The sequence below is a fragment of the Mobula hypostoma genome, chromosome 3 (genome assembly GCF_963921235.1).
Source record: "Mobula hypostoma chromosome 3, sMobHyp1.1, whole genome shotgun sequence".
Classification (NCBI taxonomy): domain Eukaryota; kingdom Metazoa; phylum Chordata; class Chondrichthyes; order Myliobatiformes; family Myliobatidae; genus Mobula; species Mobula hypostoma.
In genome coordinates, this window is record NC_086099.1 from 61,343,215 (window position 1) to 61,370,725 (window position 27,511).

The 27,511-nt window shown below is 41.0% G+C and overlaps 1 protein-coding gene across 3 annotated transcripts in view; it reads left to right on the plus strand.

The window, feature by feature from the left end:
* Positions 1-27,511, plus strand: part of usp46 (ubiquitin specific peptidase 46) — a 90,087-nt gene that overhangs the window by 17,835 nt on the left and 44,741 nt on the right. For all 3 annotated transcript variants that reach the window (XR_010017355.1, XM_063043153.1, XM_063043151.1), the window contains exons 2-3: positions 22,500-22,580; positions 25,244-25,457. Coding sequence is in view for 2 of the 3 variants with exons in the window: in XM_063043153.1 (XP_062899223.1) it covers positions 22,500-22,580; positions 25,244-25,457 (295 nt within the window). In the remaining variant the exon portion in view is untranslated. The remainder of the gene's footprint in view (positions 1-22,499; positions 22,581-25,243; positions 25,458-27,511) is intronic.

A 27,511-nucleotide genomic window follows, 5' to 3' on the forward strand; every position in this document is an offset into this window, starting at 1 on the left:
TTAAGCTGCCAAGGTGCACTAACTTGAACATTATTGCAAGTTTCCGCCAAAATATTTCTTAATCAGCGCATTTGGTAGCAATTCAACTGATGTGCATTGAACTTAATGCTAATGTTGCTTAAAGTCTTTAGGCAATGTTGGGATGAATGAATTTCTTTGAGGAATTGTTTGACGACTTTGTTTTGTTATTTTCTGGGTTATTTGTATATAACTGGGACAAAATAACTAACGTTATTTCTGACCGAAATGCATCTTCAATTCCGTAGTGAGCACATTGATTCTCTGTCTATTGCACTGTATATGATCGAGAAACTACCCAGCTAAACATTGGGAAAGAAAATGAACTTGCCATAAATGTTGCTGAATAAATCTGTTTGCTTCCTCATCAAAACTTAGTGATTCATCCCACCAAACAAGATAAATTGGGGAAACAGAACCTCAGTTTCCACCAACAAATCATATAACATAGTGAACATGCAACAGTACAGCACAGGAACATGCCCTTCGACCCACAATGTTGTGCTGAACTAATGATACCTAATCCTTTCTGTCTGCACCTGTTCCAGATTCCTACCTGCACGTTCATGTGACCATCTAAAAACCTCATTAACACCTTTTTCGTATGTGCCTCCAACTTCATCCCTGACACACACCATGATGTGTCTGTGTATATATAATATAACATACTTATAATAATATATATCATTTATATGATCTGTCTATCCTGGTCCCCCTCTCACTTTTATCCCTTCAGCCTCTGTCTTTCCTGAGGAAAATAACCCTAGTTTGTCCAATGTTTCCTTAAGTTATACCCCCTATTATAGGCAGCCTCTTCTGAGCCTCTCCATTCTCCACATCTTTCCTATAATGAGATGACCAGAACTGAATGCAGTAGTTCATTCTGGATTGTTACATCATAAGTAGAGTTTTATAAAATTGCAGTATAACTTGGTTCTTGAACTCGATGCATTGACTAATAAAGGAAAGCGTGCTGCATGCTGCCTTTGCTACCCTATTGACTTGTATGGTCACTTTCAGGGAGATATAGAATGGGACCCCAAGACCCCTGAAATAATGTTATATTTCCAATTACCAATGCAGCAGAAATCTCTCAATTACTATGCTGGTTAAATTACAAATTGCCAAACAGTTGAAATAGTGAGTTAAAGTGTTCTTTTCCAAATGAATTTTAAAAGAAATGAAAAGTGACACTAAGTGACATTAAAGGGAGTTGACAAATATACTTTCCTTGAGCTCTAAATATTTGTCATGTAAGGAAGTGCTGTTAGACTATTAAAATAATTTTCATTACCTTAAGTATAAATTTATATGTAAAGCTTTGTTTTTATTAGAGGATGTCATTCTGTGAAGTAATGAAATGGTTACATGAATGATCATTGTAGATAACTGGTCTCCTCTGAAAAGTTCTGAAGTTAGTAATGATGCAATGAAAAGCAACTATCAACAACTCCTGTGTTATAAGATGGTTCTGTTCTTAGATGCATTTTGACTTTCTGTAATGTGATGCTATATCATTTGTGTATGCATCAAGAAATGCAAAATTAAAATTTTTGTTCATTTTTAATTTTTAAATCCAAATTCTGTAAAAGCAAGTTTTATTTCCTACTTCAATTTTTTTGAATAGTTATTTGGGAATTTTGTAAAGGCATAAAAGCGGGGTCACCTATATAATCATTTAAGCCCTTTGAGGAATATAGAGGGTGTAATCAAATACTTTGGAAAACTGGAGGGGAATGAATGAAGTCATGAAATGTTTTTGACAGGATAGATTAAGGAGAATTCTAAGTAATTACATAAATATATTAGGAGCAAAATGATAGCTATGGAAAGAGTGGCCCCCTTTAGAGAGCAAAGGGTAATCAATGTATAACTAGGAGATGTAGATAAGGTCATGTGAATAGTTGTCTGTGTTCAGCAAGGCATAGGACGTGGAGAATAGTGAAGGATATAGTAGTTACCTGGACCACGTAGGTATTAAGAGAGAGGTGTTTGATGGCTTGGAACACAAGAGGGTAGATAAATTCCCAAGACTGGATAAGATCTATCCCAAAATGCAAAGAGAAAAAAGAAAGGAGGTTTCTGGTCCCCAGTGATGATTTCAGCATCTTCATTAGCTATTGCTGAGGTACCAGAAGATAGGAGGGTATCTAATGTCCTTCCTTTAGAAGGACAACGGGGATAAATCAAGTAACTACAGGCTATTGAGTCTTATGTCATTGGTAGCGAAATTATTGGAAGAAATCCGAGGAGACAGGATTTGTGTTCATGTGGGAAAACAATGAGCGGCGTTGAGGGTGAAATCCTATTTCACTAATTTGATTTTTTTTTGATTGCAGTCAGGGGGATTGATGTTGCCTTTATGTACTTAAGGAAAGTATTTGTTAAGGTCCCACTTGGTAGGCTGGTTCAAAGGGTTAAGGCACCCGGAATCAAAGTGCCTTGGCTAATTGAATGAAAAATTGTCTTGGTGTGGGATATTTTTCTGATTCAAAGTCTGACTAGTGGCATACTGCAAGGATTGGTGCTAGGATGTTTGACTACTTGGATGTGAATATAGGAGGTATGATTAGTAAGTTTGCAAGTGGCATGAAAATTGGTGCTGTTATGGATAGTAAAGGAGGTTTATCTAGGTTACAGAAGAATGTTGATCAGTTGGAAAGTTGGGTGCAGTTTTAGCAGATGAAGCTTGATTATAAAAAGTGTAAGGTGAAGTATTTTGGGAGTGAAATAGGGGAAGGAAATAGACAGTAAATGAAAGAGCACTAAAGAATGTTGCTGAGCAACGATATGTAGGGATCCAAGTCTATACTTCCTGAAATAGGCAATGCAGGTCAATGGGGTGGCAAAGAAAGCATATGGCATGCTTGTCTTCACAAATGAGTCTTTTCTCTTCATTGTATTTTGTGTGTACTTTTAAGATTTACAATATCTTTTTCTTTCTTCAACTTGTGTGTTTTGATGAACAAAGGGGGGACTTTGAAGTTTCCTGAAAGTGGTAACACAGGTAGACAGTGCAAGTAAAGAGTGCAAATAGCATGCTTGCAATTATCAGCTGGGGCGTGGAATATAAGCATTGGGATGTCATGTTTCAGCTTTGTAAGACACTCATTAGGCTGCACCAGAGTTCTCAGTGCCACATTATAAGGAAGGATGTGGTAGTGCTGGATGAAGAATGAGATGCAGCCCATAGGGAGAGTTTGGATTGGTAGGGCTATTTTCCCTGGTGTGAAAGCAACCAAGAAGTGACTTGATAGAAGTATAATAATATTATGAAAAGCATACATAAGAGACTTTGAATTTTTTTCCCATGGTAGCCGCATTGAAAGTATGAGGGCATAAGTTTATAGTGAGAGGTAGGAATTTTAAAGGAGATCTGAGGTAAAAATTTATTCAGTGTTATGTTTTGTTACTCCAAAATATTGAATTTTTTAAAAGAAAAACATGGAGCTGGGATAACTCGCATACATTTGTTTTCATTTGGACTTTTAGTGAGACATAAATGTATGACATGGCAGCGTAATGACATATGCTATTTACATACTTTTGCATATTACCTGCAATGCATTATGTAATCAATGAAGAATGCAAATTCAAAAAATATATTTAAATTACACAAATATTACTGAAATATTAAATACACAACTCTCCTTCCTGCTTAGCTATAAATTCCAACTCAATATAGAATGTATCTTAACTTGTAAACATACATAACGTAGTGGCTGGCACAATGCTTTACCAGTGACCTGGATTTAATTCCCACCGCTGTCTGTAAGAAATTTGTACATTCTCCCTGTGACCGTGTGGGTTGACTTCAGGAGCTCAGGTTTCCTCCCACAGGTTGGTAGGTTAATAGGTCATTGTAAATTGTCCCATGAGGTGGACCATTCTGCTTGGCAGGTGAGACTTGTGGCTGTGAAACAATGTCCGGTTCAGGGCCTCCCTTGTGGTAGTTGTAGTAGTTGACTCTGGGACTACAGGAACTGGTTCTGACAGCTTTGAACACCTTTCTTCTCTAACAACTGAGTCTGCTCTCAACTGATTGATATGTCATCTCCAGATGATATCAGATGCAATCTCCACTGTGTAGGAGAGTGGTCCATTTCTGTCCTTAATCTTTCCAAGTATCCACTTTTGATCCTCTGTAGTCCCTCGCCAGGACATTTTGTTTGAAGAGCCTTCAATTTGTCTCAGCTCTTTGTCCTGCATGCTCCCTCTGAGATTAGGTTCATCCTGGTGCTCTTAAAAATGGGGAAACTGGAGTTTCTGCACATTCCAGTCATTTTGAGTTGTTATGTAGACCTGAGACAGTGTGGTTTCTTTTCTGGTTTCTCTTTGGATCATCTCTGCCATGATAGGGAGACTTTTGAATTGTAATAGGGAACAAAGGTATTTCTTTTTCCAAGGGTAAACAGTACAATCTATCAGTATTTTCATGACTTGTGGTCCTGTTGAATTCAATCTTATAATTCTGTTCTCCAAGAAACAGATCCCATTTGTGCTAGTGCTTTTGTTGAATACCCTTCTGTGGATTGAAAATGGACATTAGTGGTTGGTGATCAGTATTGAGGGCTGGCTGGTATGTACTGTCATCAGCACTGGACTTGAAGGCAGATGGTCCTGAGTTCAAACCCAGCCAGGTCCCAATCTGGGAAGCAGCAGTATCTGTGTGCAAGAAAGGCCTGGCAATCTACTTCCGTATCTTGACATGAAAACCCTATGGACCCTATGGGTTTACGTAAGGTCACAAAGAGTTGGACTCGACTTAATGACTGAACAACAATAACAAGTGAGGGTAACTTCTCTCCCATTCAAGTACTGGTTGAAACAGTATATACCCCAAACCAGATTCAGGAGATCATGAATGTCCAGGTCACCTTTAGACAGTCAGTATCTCTGCTAAGGAGCTACAATGATACTGAGTTTATAAGTTGCATGAGCCAGTTTAAGTACACCTTTACAGCCATTAACATTATTCAATGCCTCTCTGTCAATCTGTGCGTAATTTTTCTCTACATCCGTAAGGGAATGTGACATAAATGCTATGGGGCTTTCACTTCCATCACACATAACATGTGACATGACTGCACCTATCCCATAAGGCAGAGGTCCCCAACCTTTCTCGCACTGCGGACTGGTTTCATATTGACAATATTCTTGCGGACCGGGCGGGGTGGCGGCGGCAGTTGCCAGTGGACAGGAGTGGCAGTCAGATGCACTGGGTTTACCCCGAGAAAGACTACAATGACCATAAAGCCTTGCGCGGGCACCAGTGCGCATGCGTAACTTGCGCATGCGTGTGCAATTTTTTGTCTACATATCATTTTTGGAGATTCTGTTCGGGGGGAGGGGAGAGTTAATCACGACCGGAATATAGATAATTAGCTAATACACTCAATTTCGTTTCTAAAAGGGTTTATCTAACGAATTCAATATTAAACACACAGTGCATATTTTCCTCGCATGAATATAGTGAGAATCAATTATCAGGGGAGGACAGGGGAGCTTGAAGTAAATGTTGAATGAACTTCCAGTAGAAGTGGTAGAGGCAGTTTCGATATTATCACTTAAAGAAAAATTGGATAGATATATGGACAGGAAAGGAATGAAGGGTTATGGGCTGAGTGCAGGTTGGTGGGACTAGGTGAGAGTAGCGTTCAGCACAGACTAGAAGGGCAGAGATGGCCTGTTTCCGTGCTGTAATTGTTATATAGTTATATAAGTCAATAGCATCATAACATTTTAAGTATCTTTTGGATATTAAACATGCAGCACATATTTTCCCCGTATGAACATATAAGATCATTGCAACACACCAATATCGTTGAATCAGTGGGAGCCCTGGGCTTGTTTTCCTGCAACAACACGGTCCCATCGAGGGGTGACGAGAGACAGCGATACTCGAACAGGGTTCCTTATGTCCAGTCTATTCCGCAATTTGGTTTTGGTTGCATTCATTGCAGAGATACATTGGAAATGGAAGCAACGTTTTCAGTGCTTTTGTGGCTATCTCAGGATATTCAGCCTTGACTTTGATCCATAATGCCGGCAGAGATGTTATGTCAAACATGCTTTTCAGCCCGCCGTCATTTGCAAGCTCGAGGAGTTGATCTCCTTCCCGCGCTGAAATGGATGACGGGCGGGTAATGACCTTACATGCGTAATGACTCAACAGTGGGCGTGACAGGGAATGAGGAAAGGTGCAGCTGACTCCTATCGCCAAATCATATCGTTTCCTCGCGGCCCGGTGTTTGGGGACCGTTGCCATAAGGCAAGGCACCACAGGCAAGCTTCACTGGATGATGAGGATCATAATATGGGACTACAGTTCTTGACGTCACCATTTCCTTTTACCTTTTTGAAAGTCACCTGATAACTGCTTTGTCCATTGCCATTTTTTCCCAATCTGTAGTAATGAGTTCAGGGGGTGCAGCACCATAGCCAGATTTGGCAGGAACTATAGGGGTTGACAAATCCTAAAAAGGACCGCAACTGTGATATGCCCTTTGGTCTTGGGGCATTCACCACAACTCGAATTTTCTGAGTATACTTGTGAATTTCCTGAGCATACTTGTGAATTTCTTGTGCATCAGTGGTGTGACCTCAGTAAGTGATGCTTGGTTTATTGAATTCACACTCGTTGTATTGTACTCTGAGCCCACAATCTTCTAGCCTTTTTAGCACCATCTTGAAACGTTAGAGATGTTCCTTGTCATCCTCACTGATGACTGTGATGTCATCCAGGTAACACTGAGTGCCTGGGCAGCCTTGCAGCACCTGGTCCATAGCTCTCCGTCAGAGTGCAGGTGCAGATGTTACAAAAATAAAGCTATTATTCTGAAAAAGCCCCTTAAGGTAAGAAACACCGTCATCTGTAGGTAGGCCTCAGCAAAGTCCACTTTGCTGAAGTGTTCCCCTCCAAAAAGGTTTGCAAAGATGCCCTCTGTCTGGATAGAGGATATTGATCTACTTTCAGTACTGGGTTGACGGGGACTTTAAAATCACCACAGATCCTGACAGACCCATTCTTCTTGGCTGCTGTGACCACTGGTGATGCCCATGTACTCCACTCAACTTGTAAAGAATTCCTTCCACCTCCATGCGATCTAGCTCTCTGACTACTTTATCAGGGATGGTATAAGGAACCAGATGGGCTTTGTGAAACTGGGATGTGGCATTTTAATTTAATGCTATTTTACCCTTGATATGTTTGAGATCCTGACCCGGAACTGGGCCGTACCCTCCAAATATCCGGACCTGCCTCTCGGTTTTTTTGCACTACCTTACTTTGCATTTTTCTATTTTCTATTTATGATTTATAATTTAAATTTTTAATATTTACTAATTTTTACTATTTTTAATATTTAATATTTGTAATCCAGGGAGTGGGAAGCGCAGAATGAAATACGCTGTGATGATTGTACGTTCTAGTACCAATTGTTTGGCGACAATAAAGTATAAAGTATTTCCGATGCCATTCTCGAACACTGCTTGTGGCATCATCCAGTCCCTTCCCTAATTCACTCTCAATTAACTCTATTACAAGGGATATGGCATGCAAAAGGTGGATGGATCATTAATTAAGTTGTTGTCTCAACCAATCATGATCCCAAAATGTTGGCCCTCCTGTTTTTACCACATACAAGCACAATTTTGGTTTGTTGGTTGTTACGAATGTCATTCCTAACAGTACAAGTTCTTAGTTGGGTATCTGGGTTTCTGTTTAGTATCTTTGAAATTCTGATCACACTCATTTTATAGAATGACTGAAATAGCTGAATCAGTGTCCAATTTCATTTTAATTAATTAATTTTAATTAATATGGCCCCCACCGCTTTATTTTCACCGTGGATGTCCAGTCCCTATATACTTCCATCCCCCATCAGGAAGGTCTCAAAGCTCTCCGCTTCTTTTTGGATTCCAGACCTAATCAGTTCCCCTCTACCACCACTCTGCTCCGTCTAGCGGAATTAGTCTTTACTCTTAATAATTTCTCCTTTGGCTCCTCCCACTTCCTCCAAACTAAAGGTGTAGCTATGGGCACCCGTATGGGTCCTAGCTATGCCTGCCTTTTTGTTGGGTTTGTGGAACAATCTATGTTCCGTGCCTATTCTGGTGTCTGTCCCCCACTCTTCCTTCGCTACATCAACGACTGCATTGGCGCTGCTTCCTGCACGCATGCAGAGCTCGTTGACTTTATTAACTTTGCCTCCAACTTTCACCCTGCCCTCAAGTTTACCTGGTCCATTTCTGACACCTCTCTCCCCTTTCTAGATCTTTCTGTCTCTGTCTCTGGAGACAGCTTATCCTCTGATGTCTACTATAAGCCTACTGACTCTCACAGTTATCTGGACTATTCCTCTTCTCACCCTGTCTCTTGCAAAAATGCCATCCCCTTCTCACAATTCCTCCGTCTCCGCCGCATCTGCTGTCAGGATGAGGCTTTTCATTCTAGGACGAGGGAGATGTCTTACTTTTTTAAAGAAAGGGGCTTCCCTTCCTCCACTATCAACTCTGCCCTTAAACACATCTCCCCCATTTCACGCACATCTGCTCTCACTCCATCCTCCCGCCACCCCACTAGGAATAGGGTTCCCCTGGTCCTCACCTACCACCCCACCAGCCTCCGGGTCCAACATATTATCCTCCGTAACTTCCACCACCTCCAACGGGATCCCACCACTAAGCACATCTTTCCCTCCCCCCCCCCCTGCATTCTGTAGGGATCGCTCCCTACGCAACTCCCTTGTCCATTCATCCCCCCCATCCCTCCCCACTGATCTCCCTCCTGGCACTTATCTGTGTAAGCGGAACAAGTGCTACACATGCCCTTACACTTCCTCCCTTACCACCATTCAGGGCCCCAAACAGTCCTTCCAGGTGAGGCAACACTTCACCTGTGAGTTGGCTGGGGTGATATACTGCGTCCGGTGCTCCCGATGTGGCCTTTTATATATTGGCAAGACCCGACGCAGACTGGGAGACCGCTTTGCTGAACATCTACGCTCTGTCCGCCAGAGAAAGCAGGATCTCCCAGTGGCCACACATTTTAATTCCACATCCCATTCCCATTCTGACATGTCTATCCACGGCCACTTCTACTGTAAAGATGAAGCCACACTCAGGTTGGAGGAACAACACCTTATATTCCGTCTGGGTAGCCTCCAACCTGATGGCATGAACATCGACTTCTCTAACTTCCGCTAATGCCCCACCTCCCCCTCGTACCCCATCCGTTATTTATTTTTATACACACATTCTTTCTCTCACTCTCTTTTTTCTCCCTCTGTCCCTCTGAATATACCCCTTGCCCATCCTCTGGGTCCCCCCCCTTGTCTTTCTTCCCGGACCTCCTGTCCCATGATCCTCTCGTATCCCTTTTGCCTATCACCTGTCCAGCTCTTGGCTCCATCCCTCCCCCTTCTGTCTTCTCCTATCATTTTGGATCTCCCCCTCCCCCTCCAACTTTCAAATCCCTTACTCACTCTTCCTTCAGTTAGTCCTGATGAAGGGTCTCGGCCTGAAACGTCGACTGCACCTCTTCCTAGAGATGCTGCCTGGCCTGCTGCGTTCACCAGCAACTTTTATGTGTGTTGCTTTAATTAATTTGCTGTTCATTTCTGGTATAAACCATTTAACTTCTCTGTTGTCTTCCACATTCTAATTCTCAATGCTGTGTCACTCATTATTATCAGATTTTTCATCAAAGGCATGCCAATTAGTGCTCTTTTTGAATCTGCAACTAGTTATATTTATCTCTTCGCTGTGCAGTCCATTTAACTTTTGTCTGCCCGACATGCTCTTTGTATGTGTCCTACTTTGTGGTATTTTCTGCAAATTTCACCTTTAAATTTGCATTGGTCTGTTGTATGTGAGCCACTATGGTAAAACAATTTGTTCAGCCAAGCTGGTTACTGTTTAAACGTTGCAATTTTGTTCATGCTCACTTTAATTTCCAACTGCAACACAATTGCCCCTCTGACTGCTTTTTTGTTTGATATAATTTCAACTGTTCTTTTCAATGTAAGTTATACTTTAGTTAGGAGCCATTTTGAATGCTTTCTTGTAAGATTCCACAAGCACTTGGTGCAACTTAAGTCCATCACTGAACTGGCAATGCTCAGACAATTTCTTCAATCAGCTACATATGCTGAAATGGATTCCCCTTCTTTTTGATTCTGCTTATGAAATCTAAAGTATTCTGCAATCAACAATGGTTTCAGTTCAAAATGTTCTTGCATTACTTTCATGATGATAACAGCAAAGCTTATTTCAGCTGGTTTGGTTGGAGCAGTTAAACTTTGAAGCAAACTGTATGCTTTCTACCTAATGCACTCAACAAAATTGGCATTCACTTCTCATTGGCTGTTTTATTTGCTTCAAAATACTGCTCAATGCATTCATTATACATCCCCAGATACAGTATTCTTTGTACAAGTCGTCACTTTTTATTGTCATTTCGACCATAACTGCTGGTACAGTACACAGTAAAAATGAGACCATGTTTTTCAGGACCATGGTGCTACATGAAACAATACAAAAACTACACCGAACTACGTAAAACAACACAAGAACTACACTAGACTATAGACCTACCCAGGACTGCATAAAGTGCACAAAACAGTGCAGGCATTACAATAAATAATAAACAAGACAATAGGCACAGTAGAGGGCAGTAGGTTGGTGGCAGTCCAGGCTCTGGGTATTGAGGAGTCTGATGACTTGGGGGAAGAAACTGTTACATAGTCTGGTCGTGACAGCCCAAATGCTTCGGTGCCTGTTGCCAGATGGCAGGAGGGAAAAGGCTTTGTATGAGGGATGTGTGGGGTCCTTCATAATGCTGTCTGCTTTGTGGATGCAGCGTGCGGAGTAAATGTCTGTAATGGTGGGAAGAGAGGCCCCGATGATCTTCTCAGCTGACCTCACTATCGGCTGCAGGGTCTTGCGATCTGAGATGGTGCAATTTCTGAACCAGGCAGTGATGCAGCTGCTCAGGATGCTCTCAATACAACCTCTGTAGAGTGTGGTGAGGATGGGGTGTGGGAGATGGACTTTTCTCAGCCTTCGCAGAAAGTAGAGATGCTGCTGGGCTTTCTTTGCTATAGAGCTGGTGTTGAGGGACCAGGTGAGATTCTCCGCCAGGTGAACACCAAGAAATTTGGTGCTCTCAATGATCTCTACAGTGGAGTCGTCGATGTTCAGCAGAGAGTGGTCGCTCTGTGTCCTCCTGAAGTCAACAACCATCTCTTTTGTTCACATTCAGAGACAGGTTTTTGGCTGTTCTCAGGTTGTTAACTGCAGCACCTCTTCTCTGTATGCTGACTCATCGTTCTTGCTGATGAGACCCACCATGGTCGTGTCATCGGCGAACTTGATGATGTGGTTCGAGCTGTGTGTTGTAGCACAGTCGTGGGTCAGCAGAGTGAACAGCAGTGGACTGAGCACACAGCCTTGGGGGAACCCCGTGCTCAGTGTAATGGTGTTGGAGATGCTGCTTCCAATCCGGACTGACTGAGGTCTCCCAGTCAGGAAGTCTAGGATCCAGTTGCAGAGGGAGGTGTTCAGGCCCAGTAGGCTCAGCTTTCCAATCAGTTTCTGAGGAATGATTGTGTTGAACGCTGAGCAATCAAATGTGTCCATCTTTCCAATGTAGCCAGTCATTTCTGCTTTTTGTTTTATTTATGATTATTATCACCAGGAGCTCCTTGTTTATGAACTTGTGAATTTGCCTGTTTTCTGCTTTTTTTTAAACTTGACATCTCTGTTCTCTTGCAAAGAAACAGGTGCTGCATTGCTTTTTAAAAAAAAAACTCAATGTTTTGCTGCACTTCAACAGGTAGATGATGTTGGTTCATTTAAAACTTTCTCATTGCCATTTGTGTTTTATAACTTCAAATCATTATGTAATCAACAAAGAATGCTTAATCAAATAATATACTTATAATATTTGTGGTAGAAATGGTTAAAACTAGTGTATGATGGGATAGAAACATAGAAACATAGAAAATAGGTGCAGGAGTAGGCCATTCGGCCCTTCGAGCCTGCACCGCCATTTATTATGATCATGGCTCATCATCCAACTCAGAACCCTGCACCAGCCTTCCCTCCATACCCCCTGATCCCCATAGCCACAAGGGCCATATCTAACTCCCTCTTAAATATAGCCAATGAACTGGCCTCAACTGTTTCCTGTGGCAGAGAATTCCACAGGTTCACCATTCTCTGTGTGAAGAGGTTTTTCCTAATCTTGGTCCTAAAAGGCTTCCCCTTTATCCTCAAACTGTGACCCCTCGTTCTGAACTTCCCCAACATCGGGAACAATCTTCCTGCATCTAGCCTGTCCAATCCGTTTAGGATTTTGTACGTTTCAATCAGATCCCCCCTCAATCTTCTAAATTCCAACGAGTATAAGCCCAGTTCATCCAGTCTTTCTTCATATGAAAGTCCTGCCATCCCAGGAATCAATCTGGTGAACCTTCTTTGTACTCCCTCTATGGCAAGGATGTCTTTCCTCAGATTAGGGGACCAAAACTGCACACAATACTCCAGGTGTGGTCTCACCAAGGCCTTGTACAACTGCAGTAGTACCTCCCTGCTCCTGTACTCGAATCCTCTCGCTATAAATGCCAGCATACCATTCGCCTTTTTCACCGCCTGCTGTATACGACCATTCTGGAGCAGCTGGGCTTAAGATTGCTGATGTGTGTTGAGAATAACCTTGTATGATAAGTGCAGTACTAGGAACTCCAATAAATAAGATACTCGGCCCCTGGAACCAGGAGGGAGGATGCATCTGGGGGTAAATTATGAGTCCTGATAACAGGAAGCAGGAAAAACTGTTAGACTCGCACTGAGAGATACTTGACGTGCCTTTTAAGCGATTGATCATGTACTGACCGTGGGATGCCAAACAAAATTATGTGAAGTTATTTATCTTGCTGTATAAAGATGAGCTCAGTATAACCTAAAAATCAGAGTTCTGGTGGCAGTGGAGACTGCTGGAGACTCTCCATGATATCATGTTAATAAACTCTTCAAACAAAACTCAAAGTCACTCTGGTGTCTTTAGTTAGTGTTTCCACAACAATATTACTGAAATATTAAATACACTACATATTGTGTGGTTGATTTTGGGAACTCGCTGCCAGAGGAGGCAATGGAATAAAAAATAGTTACTTAAGAGATATTAGATATTTAGTAGGCAAACCATAGAAGGACACATCCCTGATATGGGAAAATGGAGTTAATGTTGAGCATATTTCTGTTCTGACTGTCGCTACCTAGAATCAAGTGTAAATGATAAGGATGTTGTGCAGGAGGTTTTTTCAGAATTATCTGGAATTGTTGCAGAAATGAGGTAAAATATTAATTGCTTCTGACATCGAAGATAGTTGGTTAGTCCCTATGCCGAGTTATAAGATTATACGCTAAGATAATGCTGATGGTACTTAAACATTTCCATGTGTAGAACAGTTGCGATCTATTTTGCTTTGACATGCAGTAATACTTAAACAATACTTTTAGGGGTAAGAAATGCTATCCTGAAAACATGCTGACAAGAAGCTACAAAATATTAGTTAAGAACTATTGATTAAATGGGATTTGACTTAAATAAATTCCCTTTTTAAATCTATAGTGCAGACCAATTATCTACATCAGTGGTTCTGAATGTCACCCCATGACCCCCCCAGAGGGCCATGCCGGATTTCTTAGGAGCCACAAGTAACAAAGCAATAAACAGTGGGCTACAGGAGTTTTTGAATGGGCCATGATAAGTTTACTGTTTTAATGGAAAAAATTACTAAAATTTTTAAATAAAAAAGAAATAAATGTGTAATTTAATTGGAACCCCAAATGAAATGAATGGGGGAAATTTGCAGGATGATCCAAATGAAGTAGCAAAACAGCTGTGTGTGTGTGTGTGTTTACGTATGTGCACAGTGGGGGTGGGGGGAGTGCGTGGCAATTCAATTGTTACCTCTGCTCCTGCTTGAGCATGCAAAGATCAGTTTACACCCTGCAGGGTGATCCACTGCCTCCACATCCATTACCAAATTACAAATTGCAGATTGGGCAGGACTGTCTGCAGCAAGACCAGTCTGCGAGTATGCAGCAGGGAGGCTGGTTCTCTTTGACTTCCACTGACCTGTACGTATTATAATAATTATACAATATGTCAGGAAGGCTGCCAGAAATGGTTAAACTGCAGAGAGGCAAGAACATTTGAAGTCTACCATTGCATCACTATCTACCACTACAAATTCCGTTAAGTCCTTGATTCTTATATTTTGAAAGGAAGTTCAATTTACTTTCCTTGGTGGGAACATGCTTTTTATTGCCACGTAGAATTTGTATACAGTGTGATAGAAATAAACAAGTATAATGATTTTTTGTGTTATTTAATTAATTGGGTTCTCTTTATCTAGTTTTAAGACCTGCTTGAAGATCTGACCCTGTTTTAGGTTATATTTATGAAGAAATATAGAAAATTCTACATGGTTCACAAACTTTCTAGCACCACTGTATATTTTTAAAAATATTTTCCTAAAAGATTAAATTATTCTTAAAAAGTTCTGCCTAAAAAGCTAATTTTATTTTTGCAAACACCGGGAATTCTGCAGATGCTGGAAATTCAAGCAACACACATCAAAGTTGCTGGTGAACACAGCAGGCCAGGCAGCATCTCTAGGAAGAGGTACAGTCGATGTTTCGGACCGAGACCCTTCGTCAGGACTAACTAAAGGAAGAGCTAGTAGGAGATTTGAAAGTTGGAGGGGGAGGGGGAGATCCAAAATGATAGGAGAAGACAGGAGGGGGAGGGATGGAGCCAAGAGCTGGACAGTTGATTGGCAAAAGGGAGATGAGAGGATCATGGGACAGGAGGTCCAGGGAGAGGGAAAAGGGGGAGGGGGGGAAAAAAACCAGAGGATGGGCAAGGGGTATAGTCAGAGGGACTGAGGGAGAAAAAGGAGAGAGAGAGAGAGAAAGAATGTGTGTATATAAATAAATAACGGATGGGGTACGAGGGGGAAGTGGGGCATTAGCAGAAGTTAGAGAAGTCAATGTTCATGCCATCAGGTTGGAGGCTACCCAGACAGAATATAAGGTGTTGTTCCTCCAACCTGAGTGTGGCTTCATCTTTACAGTAGAGGAGGCCGTGGATAGACATATCAGAATGGGAATGGGATGTGGAATTAAAGTGTGTGGCCACTGGGAGATCCTGCTTTCTCTGGTGGACAGAGCGTGTATATTCAGTACTGGTATTTTTGCATGTATATTCAGTACTGGTATTTTTTATACTTATATAATATACTTATTATACATTATAATACTTTGACATTTATTAATTTTCTGTAGAGCCGAAGCACACAATTGTATTGTTGGTACTGTTTTACAAGCCCACAAACATTGCAGACAAACACAAACACACTATACTTTTTATATATCAGATTATTCATAGCTATTGCGGCAAGAAAAAATGTCAGCAATATTCCATTGAGTATCTTGCCTATGATATTATTCCATCCCCACAGGACAGAAGGATGCCACTGTGTCTAATTTGTATGACTACACTTTCAAGTGAAAGCATGTGGCTGTGTAGACTGAGGAAGTACTTGGAGAGACAGCACATCAGGACAAGAAAGGCGACGCTGGATTACTTCAAATTTCTACACAATGATTTTCAATCAAGGCTGAGAGTAAAGCAAATGTTTAGTGAAAAAGCAGTTAAGACAGACAGAGGTTTACTTGCATCCTATGAGATGTCAAACTTAATTGCAAAATCTGTCAAGCCACATAGGTGAATCATTGATTCTACCTGCGTTTTATGTTGTAATTTCTATTGTTATGAATCAGACTGCATATGAAACTATTCAAAGCATCCCCTTGAGCAACTCATCAGTATCAAGGTGTATTGATGAAATGTCAGATGATGTGGTAAAACTAGTCAAACAACTGCACTTAAGAAGTTTGCCCTGCACATTGATAAAAGCACATTACGTGACAATGAAGCCCTTTTGATGGCATATGGTAGGTTTTTGAATGGTGATCAGGCCAGTGAGGTAATGCTTTTTGCCTGAAAGCTAAAGACAGATACCAAAGCTGAAATTATTTTTGAAGAAGTCAATAGCTAATGCTTGGGAAACAATATTCTGCTGGAAAACATAATGATGTATGCAGCTGATCATGCCGCTGTGCAGACAGAGCATGCTACTAATGCATACGGAGGTCAACTGCTTATCAAAAGATAATTGCCTTCATTGCTTTGTTGCACTTTGTGTTAGTATTGTAGCATTTTGAAGTGATAATCAGCTTGGAGAACAAATTGTTGCTGACATATTTTAGCTGTAAGATAAATTTGAAAAACTGAATTTATTAAACAAACAGTTACAAAGAAATAAATACTATTTCTTATCACATGAAGAGGGTATTACTACTTTCTTTGGAAAACAAATTTTTCAGCAGCAAAATTGAACATCGCGACTTTATGCAATTTCCTTCACTGGTCACACTTAAGGTAGAATTGCAAGGTGATGATCTGATTGTATATCTTGATCATTTGAAACGACTGCATAATGATATGGAATTTTTGATTCAGGGACCTACTGGAGATGCATATTCCAGATTGGGTGGTGGGCCTTTTTGGAGGAATGTGAATGATATTGCCACCAAATTGTAAGATGCCTTATTGAGGCTGCAGGGTGATTTAACAGCTCAAGCAAAATTCTAACACACTAAGCAAAATTTCTGGATAACTAGTGATATCAAAATAAGTTTCCACAGCTCTGGTAGAAAATAAAATTGGATTTAATTTGTCACTTCTTATCGAGTTGTATGTGCTTTTAGAAAAGCTGTTCACCTGCTAGCAAAAGCTCATAACTGTCTTGGTGTTGTGAAAGGAGGTGTTCTTTGATTATATTTAACCAAGTTGCAACCAGATACTTAAAAATTTGCTAGTTTGAAACAGTTGCAAGGATTTCACTAAATACTCAAAGTAACAATATTAAGCACTTTTTCTTTGCTAGTTGGAAAAATATTATAAATAGTGTCCTATTCAGAGCTTTGAAATAACTTTATTTTTCATATACATCTATAACATATTTGGCCTACCCACAAACTTTTAAATATAAATATTGACTGTATATTAGAATAATAAGTACAGTTGACCAAAAAAGACTTTAGCAACTAACAGAGACTATAGAGGGTGGGGGCAATAGAGGTAAATGAATGTCACAAGAGGGCCACGAGCAGAAAAAGGTTGAGAACTACTGATATACATCAACAGCAGATGAAAGGAGTGACTGCACTTTCTTGCAACTTTTCTGAATAAAGTGGATCATCTAGCTGAGGAGGGGAAGGGAATGGGGAAGATTGTGTAGCATTAAATTAATCCCTGTGTGGGAAACGCACAATTTTGCCTTGTTCAACAGGTTTCCAATGAAAGCGTTCTCAAGTTTCAGTTTGAACATAGTCTATTTAAAATATGATATGAAGGTTAATCTTGTGAAATTGGATATCAATGTCTACTGAAGAATGTGAGATTGGGCTGTACAAACACATTATGATTTCCTAACTCTTGAGAAACTTAGTATCTTTTATATGAAGAATGTTGAAATAATATAAACTTTGTTTGATTACACTGTTGTGATTCTGTGCACTCCTGTCTTTTGGATAATCTTAACTGTGTGAGAACCTTCCAAACAAACCATTTTACCGCAATTGGTTTTGTCTGTGTGTACGTATATGTGTAAGCTGACCATCAGTTTAGTTTCTCTAAATGGTTTATGATCCATTCCTGTTATTTTTTGCATTTTCATACCCTTTAGTTATATAACATTGGAATACTATGGATTTTATGGATCCAGTATAAACACTGAACACTAGGTTTGAAATAGCTAGCAAAGAGCAGTATAGTTCTATCCCAGTTAATACAAGTCTTTACATTTTGTTTGTCCATTTTCCTGAGTTTTACATTTTTTTTTCATTTAATATTTGGCAAACCATGTTGCCTTCAAGCTTTGAATTAATCCCGCATGCTCAGCTAATTTGGCTTCCTCCAGTGAATCATTATCTTCCATTCTTGTGCAATTTTATCTTAATTGCTGAATTTATTATGCAACCTATTTTTTTTTACAATACTGGACAATCTTTTTAGATTAATTCGTCCCTTTATTCCACTTTAAATTTATTACACTAATTTATGCCTGAATCTTGCCGAGGGTGTTTGCATAGTGATTACATTACCAGGCTAATAGTCCATGTGCTAAAATATGTCAGAATGGTACTCTATGTTTAAACATCTATCTTATCAATGATAGATTGCACAATGTCCAATTCTGTTCAAAATTCGCTTAGCAAATGTAGCAGCATAAACAACTAAGTGGCCACTTGTGCCACGAAGGAGCCAGGCAGTGACTATTTCTGAATGGTAGCTAGTGTTACAGTATGTGGCATGTACAAGGTGCACTGCAGTTACTAACCTAGGCTACTGAGACAGAATTCTTCAAGCCATCTGTCTCTACCATCATGGAGGAGAAGGACAGCAGGTAAAGCTGCCATCTCCAAGTTAGTGCTGCAATTCACAGCTATACCAGTTTACAATTATATTGACAGCTCTTTAGCTCCTGGATTTCCTTACTCAACAGCAATACAACAGTAACTTCATCAGAAATATTGCAGCTGTTCAAGAAGGCATTTAATCACCTTCTTGAGTAATTATGGAGTGAAATTAATTTTGATCTTGCCAGTGAGGTCCAGATCCAAAAGAAATGAACTGGGGTATTCTGAGTTTTGGAAATGGTATTACAGAAATGGAAACCTGTTTGGTCTTTATCAGGCTGTCAATGAACTGTATTAATACAGATGGAAAATCATTTGAGAGAATTTAACCTCCTATGCCACTGTCAGAAAGTGCCTACAGTATTTATTTTTATTTTTAATAAATTATTAGGTGCCTGTTAAATTGTGAACAGTTTTGTGTCCCATGTGTAAGAAAGGATATGTTAGCATTGGTGAGTATCCAGAAGCGGTTTACAAGAATGATCTTGAAGGAGATGTTTGTGTATGAGGAGTGTTTGGTTCAAGATCTGTACTTGCTGGAGTTTAGAAGAATGGGGGTGGGGGATCCCATTGAAACCTAATGAATATTGAGGGGCCCAGATAGAGTGGATGTGGAGAGGATATTTCGAATAGTGGAAGAATCTAGGTCCAGAGGGCACAACCTCAGAAGAAAAGGTCATCCAGAATAGAAGAATTTCTTTTGCCTGAAGGTGTTGAATCTATAGAATTTGTTGCCACACATGGCTGTGAAGGCCAAGTCATTGGGTATATATGAAGCTGAGGTTGATAAGTTCATGATCAATAAGGCCATCAAAAGTTTCAGGGAGAAGGCAAGAGAATGGGGCTGAGAGGGAAAATTGAATGTGCAATGATTGAGTGCTAAAAGACTCAATAGCCCATGAGGTCTAATTCTGCTCCTATGTCTTACGGTCACGCATGCAATCTGAGAGTCCTACTCAATACTAAGTTTCGGGTCTCTAACCTGCTGTCCCCAGAATGAGAATATTCATTTCCACCACTGTAACATTGGTGATTTCTGCCTTGCCCTGCCCATATTGTTGCTGAAATGTTCATTGGCATCTTTCCTGCTAGAATAGATTTTGATTCTAACCTAAGTATTCTCCCTGGCCCTCCATGCACTAACATATAAAGAACCTGCCCTCACCTCTGAAGCTGTTTGCTCATTACTCTGATCTTTACTGACTAACACTGGTTCCCTGTTGCTGGATGTATGACTTCCAGATTTTCCATTCTTTATGCATAAACAACCAAATAACATAACAACTTTCCCTATACTATCATCTAAAGGCTCCCCAGTCTTGCACTCTTGCCTGCGTCACTACTCAGCCAAATATGGTTCACAGTGTGTTTTTTGCTATGTTGTACCATTAATGCCAGAATCTACAGCCATCTTGACCTGCACTGAACATCTTTTGAAATGTCATCATTTTGTACTTCTCACACTTCTCCCCCCTTTCTCCTGCCGCCTGCTCCCATAAATCATATGTTGTTCTACGTAGTCATCGACTACTACAACAGCACAGAAACAGGCCCTTTGACCCATCTAGTTTATGCTGACCTGGTCATCTGCCGAGTCCCATATCTGCACCTGGGCAGTAGTCCTCTACAACCCTCTCATCCATGTACCTATCAAAACTTCTCTTTGGATTTTCTGTTGAAACCACATCTAGCACGTCCACTGGCAGCCTGTTCCACACGTGCACCACTTTCTAGGTGAAGGAGCTCCTCCTCTCTCCTCCTCCCCCCCCCAGTCCTATTAATTATTTCACCTTTCACCCTTAACCTGTGACCTCTAGTTTTAGGCTTACCCAACCTGAGGGGATAAAGCCTGCATGCATTCATCCTATCTATACCCCTCATAATTTTGTATACATCTATAAGATATCTCCTCATTCCCCTGGGCTGTAGGGGATAAAATTCTAACCTATTGAACCTTTCTCTGAAATCAGGTCCTCAAGTCTCAGCAACATCCTTGTACATTGTCTCTGAACTTTTTCATGATTACTAATGTCTTGGCCTCATCAAAGTCTTATACAAGTTCAACATAACATCCCAACTCTGTTATCTGTGCTCTGATTTATGAAGGTCAATGTGCCTAAAGCTCTCTGCATGACCCTATCTACCTGTGATGCCACTTTTAATGAATTATGTATTCCAAATTTCCCTTGATATACCACAAACCACAGTGCCCTACTGTTTATTGTGCAAGTCTTACCTGGTTTATCATCCCAAAATGCAGCTCATTGTCTGCATTAAATTCCATCTGCCACTTTTCAGTCCATTTTCCTAGTTCAAGATCATGATGCTGCAATCTTTGATGGTCTTCCCCATCATCCACTATGCCCCCAATTTTGGTGTAATCTGCTGACTTGCTGATCCATGGTACCATGCATGCATTCATTGCCACTCTGCCTTCTCCTGCTAAGGTCCTATTGGCTACCTCATTTGAATGTCAAGCGACTGAACCTTCTGGATCAGGTTCCCATGCAAAACTTTGTTGAAGGCCTTGCTAAAGCCCATGTAGACAGGGTCCTCTGTCTTTCCTTCATCAACCTTCTTGATAACCTCCTTAGAAAAACTCCTAATATTGGTCACACATGGCCTATCTCAAATCAGGATCTGTCCATTCAGATACTTTAATATCCTATCTCTAGGAATACCTTCCAATGATGTACCCACTGCTGATGTCAGCCTCACCAGCCTATTAATTCCCAGCTTATTTTTAGACCCTTTCTTGAAAACAGAACAACGTTACTATCCTCCAGTCCTCTGGCAATTCACCAGTGGCTAATGACAATTTAATTATGTTTGCTAGGGCAATTTCTGCACTAGCCTCCCACCAGCTCCAACTGAGCACGTTATCAGACCTTGGGGATATATCCACTCTAATTCCTTTACACTTGCGTTCAGGAAAAGACATTAGACTATCTTGAATCTAATTTGCCTCAAGACAGTCAACATCTCCTCATGACCTCACTACATTTTTGCCTCAGTTTCAATAGTGTATGTGTCTGTCTCCTGATGCAAATAAATTCATTTATGATCTCCTCCATTTTCTTTTAGCTCTATGCATAGTTGACCATACTAATCTTCAAGAGGACCAATTTTTTTCCTTGCTACCATTTTGCTCTTAATCTAGCTATAGAAGCCTTGTGATTCTCTTTCATTTTGTCTGCCTGGACAATCTCATGTCATGTTTTAGCCCTTCTGATTTCTCTCATGTTCTCTTACATTCCTAATGTGCCTCATTTAGTCCTAACAGCCTATAGCTGATAAGCATCTTCCTTTTTCAAGGGCCCCAATATCCCTTGATAACAGAGGTTCTCAATCTGTAATCTTGGATTTTATTCTAATAGAAACATACAGATTCTGTGCTCTTAATATTTTACTTTGGAAATCCTCCCACTTACCAGAAAACAGACTATCCTAATCCATGCCTGCAGATCCTTTCTGAGGTAATCAAAATCGTCCTTTTTCCACTTTAGAATCTTGTCCCTTTTTCAAAATCTTCTGTTTGTTTTGCTCTCCTACTTAGAATGCTGGCCAGTGCAAAAAAAATAATGAGCATGACTCATTTAGTTGCAGCTGTGCTGTGTATATGAAGATTTTGTTACTAATTGTTAATGTGATTGAGTACTGGTGTATTCTACTAATTCAATTCTTTCCAGATAGCTTGCCTGTTTGAAGGTATAAATGCAATATCAGATGAGGTCATCCTTTTTGTGTTTTCATCCTATTACCAGAATTGTACCAAACATAGAATGAAGATGATCTCCATTTGTTTTCCCGTTTTTCACACATTTATCATTGTGTACTGCTGGTTCAATTTGCGCAGCTTGCTCAATAATAACAGTTGTTTGCAACACCTCTGGCTCTATTCTCATCAATTTTTTTTCTTGCAGGGCACCAATGCCTCTGCTCTGGAGAAAGACATTGGCCCAGAGCAGTTCCCAATCAATGAACACTACTTTGGTTTGGTTAATGTAAGTCTGTTTCACTTTTTGAAGAAACTAATACATAGTGAATACTGTTTCAAAGAAAGAACATTTGTTTCAAAATCATCAAGAAATCTTATATGAATAAGAATAATTTGTCCTTGGAGGAGACATTCTATTTCTAGCAAATTTGATCAAAAATGGCTTCTAATCCTTTATTAGGATTTTTATTTTGTCTGGCCTTCTCATGGCCTTGGTATTTCATACTGTACTAAAGGGAGTTTATTCTTCCATGGACCTTGTTCTGTACAGTTGCACACCATCTTAACCCATGTCCTGCTGTAGCTTCCAAGTGCCAAGCTTTGTCCACGACTCTAGTTTCTCGCTGTCATGCACCAAACGGTGATGTATCCACTTAGGATGCTCTCTGTGGTACATTGATTAAAATTGGTGAGTGTCAAAGGGAAAATGCCAAATTTCTTTAACCTCCTGAGGAAGTAGAGGTGCTGATGAGCTTCCTTGTCCCTGACATGAAAGTGATTGGACTAGGACAGGTGATGTTCACTCTATGAACTGCAAGCTCTCAACCTTAGTACTGTTGAAGTAAACAGGAGCATTGCTCTGCCTTCTTCACGCCCCCCCCCCATGACTTCCTGAAGTCAATAACCAGCTGTTTTATTTTGCTAACATTGAAGGAAAGTTTGTTATCATGATACCACTTCAAAAGGCTCTCTATCTCCAACTATTCGTTATGTGAGGTATGGCTCACTATGTGATATCATCTGCAATCTTGTAGATGGAGTATGAGCAGAGCTTGGCAACAGGGAGAAGAGTAGACTGAGGTGAATTAAGTGTGTTTTTATTTCTTATAAAAATGTGTAGGATCTGGGACTATTTCCAGTGATTCTGTTCTTTGTAACTAAATTTCAGAATGAAATTTAAAATATAGGATTGAGGGCTAAGAAAATACCTTTCCGCCTATAGACTGTAGAGATAGTGAAGGAAGCATCCACAGTATCAATTTTTCAGGTTTGTTTGCTGAAGGAAAAGGAATAAGGAGACAATTTAGGGAGATGTAAGTTGGTTTAAAGACTTTCAAATTCAGTGGAACTTAACAATATGAACAATTTGTGGCTGAGGAATTAAATCTTACTACATATATTTTCAATTTTGGTGAATGTCTTTAAAAGTGCCCCAATCCATTGAGCTGATTGGACTGGATCTTTGGTTTGCTTACATTGTGCGAAGATTATTACGGCAGAGTTGCTTAAAGGCCTGTAAATAGATAGAAATGCCGATGCTACAAATTTAAGATGTTAGAAATACTCGGTAGGTGAGGCTGTATCTGTAGGAAGGGATTCTGAGTCAATATTCCAGGTTGAAGGCCCTTTATGAGAACTATGAATGGGACAAAAAAAGCTTAAGTTTCAGGAAGGAGGGCATTCCTGATGAGGTAAAAATCAATAATGTGGAGGTGAGCTGTCAACAAAGGTTATCTGGTCAATGAGTCAATGGGGCAGTCAGAAAATGAGAATGTAGACAAAAGACTGTGGAGCTGTGAAACACAGTGCAGGAAGACATGCCTGGCTATGTATGTCCCCCACTTACATAGATGAAAAAGGACCTTGAGGTGGGGGGAACAAGCTGGGCCAATATATTGCAGATGGATGACTGATACAGGCAGAGAAACTAAATTACCTGAAGTTGTAGAATTCAATATTGACTCCAGAAGGAGTAGTACAATGGAGACGAGGCTAGAATTTGGAGCAAACAAGCACTCTGCTGAAGAAACCCTGTGGATTGACACTGACCCACTGTTAGCCTAATGTAACATTTGACAACTAATTTCCTCCTGCTCAACCCCCTGATTTTCTCCAGCAGATTGTTCATTACTCCAGATTCCATTATCTGCAGTTCTCTTGTCACCACTGAGTCCTGAAGGCTTAGTTTCACTCTCACCAACCACCACCCCCCCATCCTTATTATTCCCTTGGAAGTGCCAGGCACGTCTCCCTTTTCTGCATTTCACATTGTCTATATCCTTCAGTGTTTCTTGGCTGAAGCTAAACTCCCTAGTTCACATAAACCAGAAACATAATACTTAACTGAAATATTGACCAATAATATTCGTGTAAAGGTTGGATCTGTTGAACGGCTATATTATTCCGACTTGGGTCTTGCCTGAATATAGTCAAGAATTTCAAGATCATTTTCCATTTACACTCTGTAAATTTGCTGTATAAGTATAAAATATCAGTGAGGTAATAAAATATAATAAAAATTGTTAAGTGTTCTTTAAAATATAGAGGTGTTTCCTGCAAAAGGTAGGTAATCTTTAACTGTGATTCAAATCATAATATACGGTATCTTAGAATAAGAGCTTGTTATTTGTGGGTTGCATCCTCTAAATTAAAATGTGGTTTAAAAAGGCTGTAGTAATTGGAACTATTTTAAAAAAAGAAATCTTTATCAAGCATTTCTAGTTCTTTACCATGAGTTACTTCTAAGACTGACCTTTAGTCAATTGGACAGAGTATCTTTTGCTTTGAAAGTTTTATACAGTACACTATGATATAAAGAGTGACAGTTAAAAACTTTGACACTTGAACACCTTTTTCTCCATGGTTGTGTAAAGTATAAAATCAGGAACTATTAGATGAAAAACTGTATTAATGTATGATATAAATACCGTTTGTCTTTTGGTGTTATAGTTTGGGAACACCTGCTATTGTAACTCTGTGCTGCAAGCGCTGTACTTCTGCCGACCATTTCGAGAGAATGTACTTGCATACAAGGCACAGCAGAAAAAGAAAGAAAATCTCCTGACGTGTCTAGCTGACCTCTTCCATTCCATTGCCACCCAGAAGAAAAAGGTCGGTGTGATTCCTCCCAAGAAATTTATTTCCAGGTTACGCAAAGAGAATGGTAAGTATTGCAATGAGAAAGATTACATGCATTTTGTGAATGTTTAGTTGTAACACATTTTAACAAGTATGTACCTAAATCAGTTCGCTGTTTGCATGTGACAGCAGCCACACCCTGGGCAACAGCTTCAACAAGCCGGCTAAACCAGGTGAGGGTAGCTGATGGGTCTCAAACTCTCAGTGAGTTAGGGACTTGTCTATCCCAGCATGTGAAGACAGACTCCAGCGGATTGAGCGGACGAGACCAATGGAAGGTCCAACGGTCAAGAAGGTGGTCTCTGCAAGTGTTGTGGGATGTGTAGAGCAGGACAAGACACAGAAGACGTCCTGGTCATCCACTGTGCCTAGTCCTATCTCCAGCCGTCTCAACTCTGTCTTGCCACTGGATCCAGATAGGAATTGGGAAGAGAGAGTGAGGCTGACGCTGCGCAACTCTCCCTCACTTAAATCCAAATCAAGCGCTAGTCTCGACACCATCATCATCATCACCCTCAACCTTTGAAGTCCTGTGGCGATAGGCGAGCGACGAAGCAGCACGTGTGGATACACTGGGAGCTGTAGTCACAGACCTACACACAGGCGGCTCAGGTTTAATGGTCACTTTTCGCTGACCGAAGTGGCAGTGAAACTCGGTGTCTACCTGGGCGACTGAGCAGTCCTCTTTAGGAACGCGCTGCTCACCTCCGTAATATGAGGAAGGGGCTAGAAAAGGTGTCCTAAACATTGCCTGCTTCATTACACCCTGGCCAGTTTACCGCAGCTGGCGGGGATCCCATCTTGGCGGCCGAACAAACACAACAAAACGCAAGGTGACACCGCTCACCATTGGCACTTAGAACGTGCACACGCTATTGGACAACCCTACAGCAAACAGACCAGAGAGGAGAACAGCCTTAGTTGACAGAGAGCTTGCAAGATACAACATTGACATTGCAGCCCTGTGTGAGACTCAGCTTGCCAACAAAGGTCAGCTGGCTGAAACTGGAGGTGGATACACATTTCTCTGGATTGCTCGCGGCAGCGATGAGCGTCATGATGCTGGAGTTGGATTCGCCATCAGGAGTCACCTTGTTCGAAAACTTGCCAGTCTCCCCAAGGGTGTGAACGACCGGCTCATAACACTACAGCTTCCGTTACAGAACAGAAGTCAAGCCACCCTGATCAGCGCCTATGCCCCCACAATGACCAACCCGGACGTGACAAAGGACAGGTTCTATGAAGAACTAGACGCCCTACTATCAGCATTGAGTAGCACCGACAAGCTGATCTTGCTCGGCGACTTCAATGCAAGACTAGGGCGCGACTCTGCAGCCTGGCAGGGAGTTGCTGGGAGGCACGGAGTGGGCAAATGTAATAGTAATGACCTACTCTTACTGAAAACCTGTGCAGCATATGCTCATCACCAACACAACTTTCCACCTGCCTACTCGTAACAAGACCTCCTGGATGTACCCCCACTCTAAGCATTGGCATCTTATCAACTATGTCATTGTCAGGAGAAAAGACAGGCAGGATGTCAGAGTGACCAAGGCCATGTGTTGCGCTGACGGCTGGACAGATCACAGGCTCATTGCCTCCAAAATGAAGCTCCGCATCAGACCCAAGAAGTGACCACAAGGAAGCAAGGCTATGAAAAGAATCAATGTGGCCAGGCTGAAGAACTCCAGCATAGCTTCGGCACTGGCTGAAGATTTAGAAACCAAGCTTGCTGACCTACACCTTGCAGGCAGTGCTGTGGATGACTGGGATCGCTTCAGGGATGCTGTCCATTCATCTGCACTGAAGATGCTAGGGCTCTCTACCCGCAAGCAGCATGACTGGTTCATGAGAATGATGAGGAGATACAGGCTCTACTTGTTGAAAAGCACCGCCTTCATCGTGCCCATCAGAACGGCCCATCAGAACGACCCATCATCAGCTGCCAGGAAAAACGCCTTTACCTGTGCTCGCAGGACAGTCCAGAATAAACTGCGTAAAATGCGAGATGCCTGGCTGAGTACCAAGCCAGATGAAATACAGGGATACGCTGACAGAAATGATGGAAACGATTCTATG